Source organism: Perkinsus marinus, assembly GCF_000006405.1.
Source record: "Perkinsus marinus ATCC 50983 genomic scaffold scf_1104296935302, whole genome shotgun sequence".
In the NCBI taxonomy this organism is placed as follows: domain Eukaryota; phylum Perkinsozoa; order Perkinsida; family Perkinsidae; genus Perkinsus; species Perkinsus marinus.
In genome coordinates this window covers 957,370-958,961 of record NW_003214508.1, presented here as the reverse complement: position 1 = coordinate 958,961, position 1,592 = coordinate 957,370, and the positions used below count along the sequence as shown (strand labels likewise).

At 45.2% G+C, this 1,592-nt stretch overlaps 1 protein-coding gene across 1 annotated transcript; it reads right to left on the bottom strand.

Moving 5' to 3' along the window:
- Positions 1-971: 971 nt before the first annotated feature.
- Pmar_PMAR003593 (hypothetical protein) lies at positions 972-1,356 on the bottom strand (the record flags this gene model as incomplete). Its single annotated transcript, XM_002784288.1, has 3 exons — positions 972-1,040; positions 1,085-1,224; positions 1,278-1,356. 3 exons carry the CDS (start codon positions 1,354-1,356, stop codon positions 972-974), a joined length of 288 nt encoding a protein of 95 aa, XP_002784334.1.
- Between the last annotated feature and the right edge of the window lie 236 nt (positions 1,357-1,592).

Below are 1,592 nucleotides of genomic sequence, written 5' to 3'. Positions count from 1 at the left end.
AGCTGCTTCACCGTGAAAAGAAGGATTCGAAGGCACAACTCCACATATTCGTCAGTTCTCAGGCTCAATCAATTACTAATATTATTAGTCTGCGTTGTGGAGCTAAGAGCAACTGATTTCCCTGAGATCACTTAACCAGTAAAGTGTGTCTATACGAGGATAATGGTCCTCCCATACACAGCAGCAACCCATCGCAGGAATGTGGTCATACTATGGACTTCTCAGTAAGGAGTTCTTGATGGTGTTGGATACCGTTGCTGGCGCACGTCTCCCACTATGTAGTGAACAGTCGGGCGGAGCTTCACATGCGCGTTTGCAACGCGCTCGGAATCTGCCCTCCCGAGTTGAGTACGGCAATGAACTGTATGGTCAACGTCTGGTAGAATGCATGGTTCCTTACAATGGGATATTATAGTGGGATGGAGCAGGCCGCCTAATAGCGGGTGGCGTAAGGGCCTCCTGCGGTCGCTCCAGGATTTTTTGGTATGATCTGTGGTATACTTTCTGTTGCGTTGTTAGTCTCTTGTGACATCTTAGAATTATCCAAAAGGACTCTGTGCTTGGTGCTTGGGTGGCGCCGCACCACTGCACTGCAGGGCGTGAGCGCTGTGCGCTCAGTGCATGTACTACCAAATTTTTGGGCCATTTTGCGTGATTCCTGGTCGCGCGGAATTTTGAGCAGGAAAACCGAATGATTCATTCAGAATGAAACATTGACGAATCCATTCTTGTTCTCTCGTATAGTATGTTTTAAAATTGCGCCGCAAACTAAACTTACCTCTGAGCAAATTGGACGACTCGACCGAAAGTAATTTACTTGCCATAACACTGCATATCCAAACACAACAAAGTGGCTGAGATTTTGAAATGATTGGGACCCATGAATAACAATGAAATTTGACTGAGACCCAATCAAGAAACGTTGGGCGAGCTGACAATAAAAGTACCATACAAATGCTAAATAGAAGATTTCAAAGTTCAAGCGTTTCGACGAATGACTTCCTCATGCCACTGCAGTACTCAGAGGCTTGAAAGTTGCCCTGCACAAAACACTAACAGAGAAAGACTGGGGAGGTGTCGTTACTGGATCAACCAGAATATCGTCCATCTCCTGGGTAATCTCTGTCCCGTTCTCGTAAGACATGCTAGTTTCCCAAACAAATGTTGTATGATCTTCACTCAATGACAAGTCGAATACTCGAACCCCAGGATGCTCAGCGATCGCTAAGACATGTAAGAGATTCTCGCATTATACTACGATAACTTCGCATTATTACCTCCACTGTAACCACCATATCCACTTTTCCTGCCATAGCCAATCCTGATCTTTCCATCGATGAACTTGGCATCGACCATGAAGTCGTTGTTGTGGTTATGGCCGTGGGATATACCCGTTACATTGTGTCGAATAGCAGATGTAAAGATTCCTGATGAGATCCCATACTTGGTATAATATGGTCTGAGTTATAATGGCGGAATCGCAGACAGGGGTGGTGACAATTTCCCAGCGAACAAAGAATCTGGTTTCCACTGGAGTTTAGGTCGTGAGAATCATCCTTGTATATCGATCGTGTAACGTTGTCTCAATATCT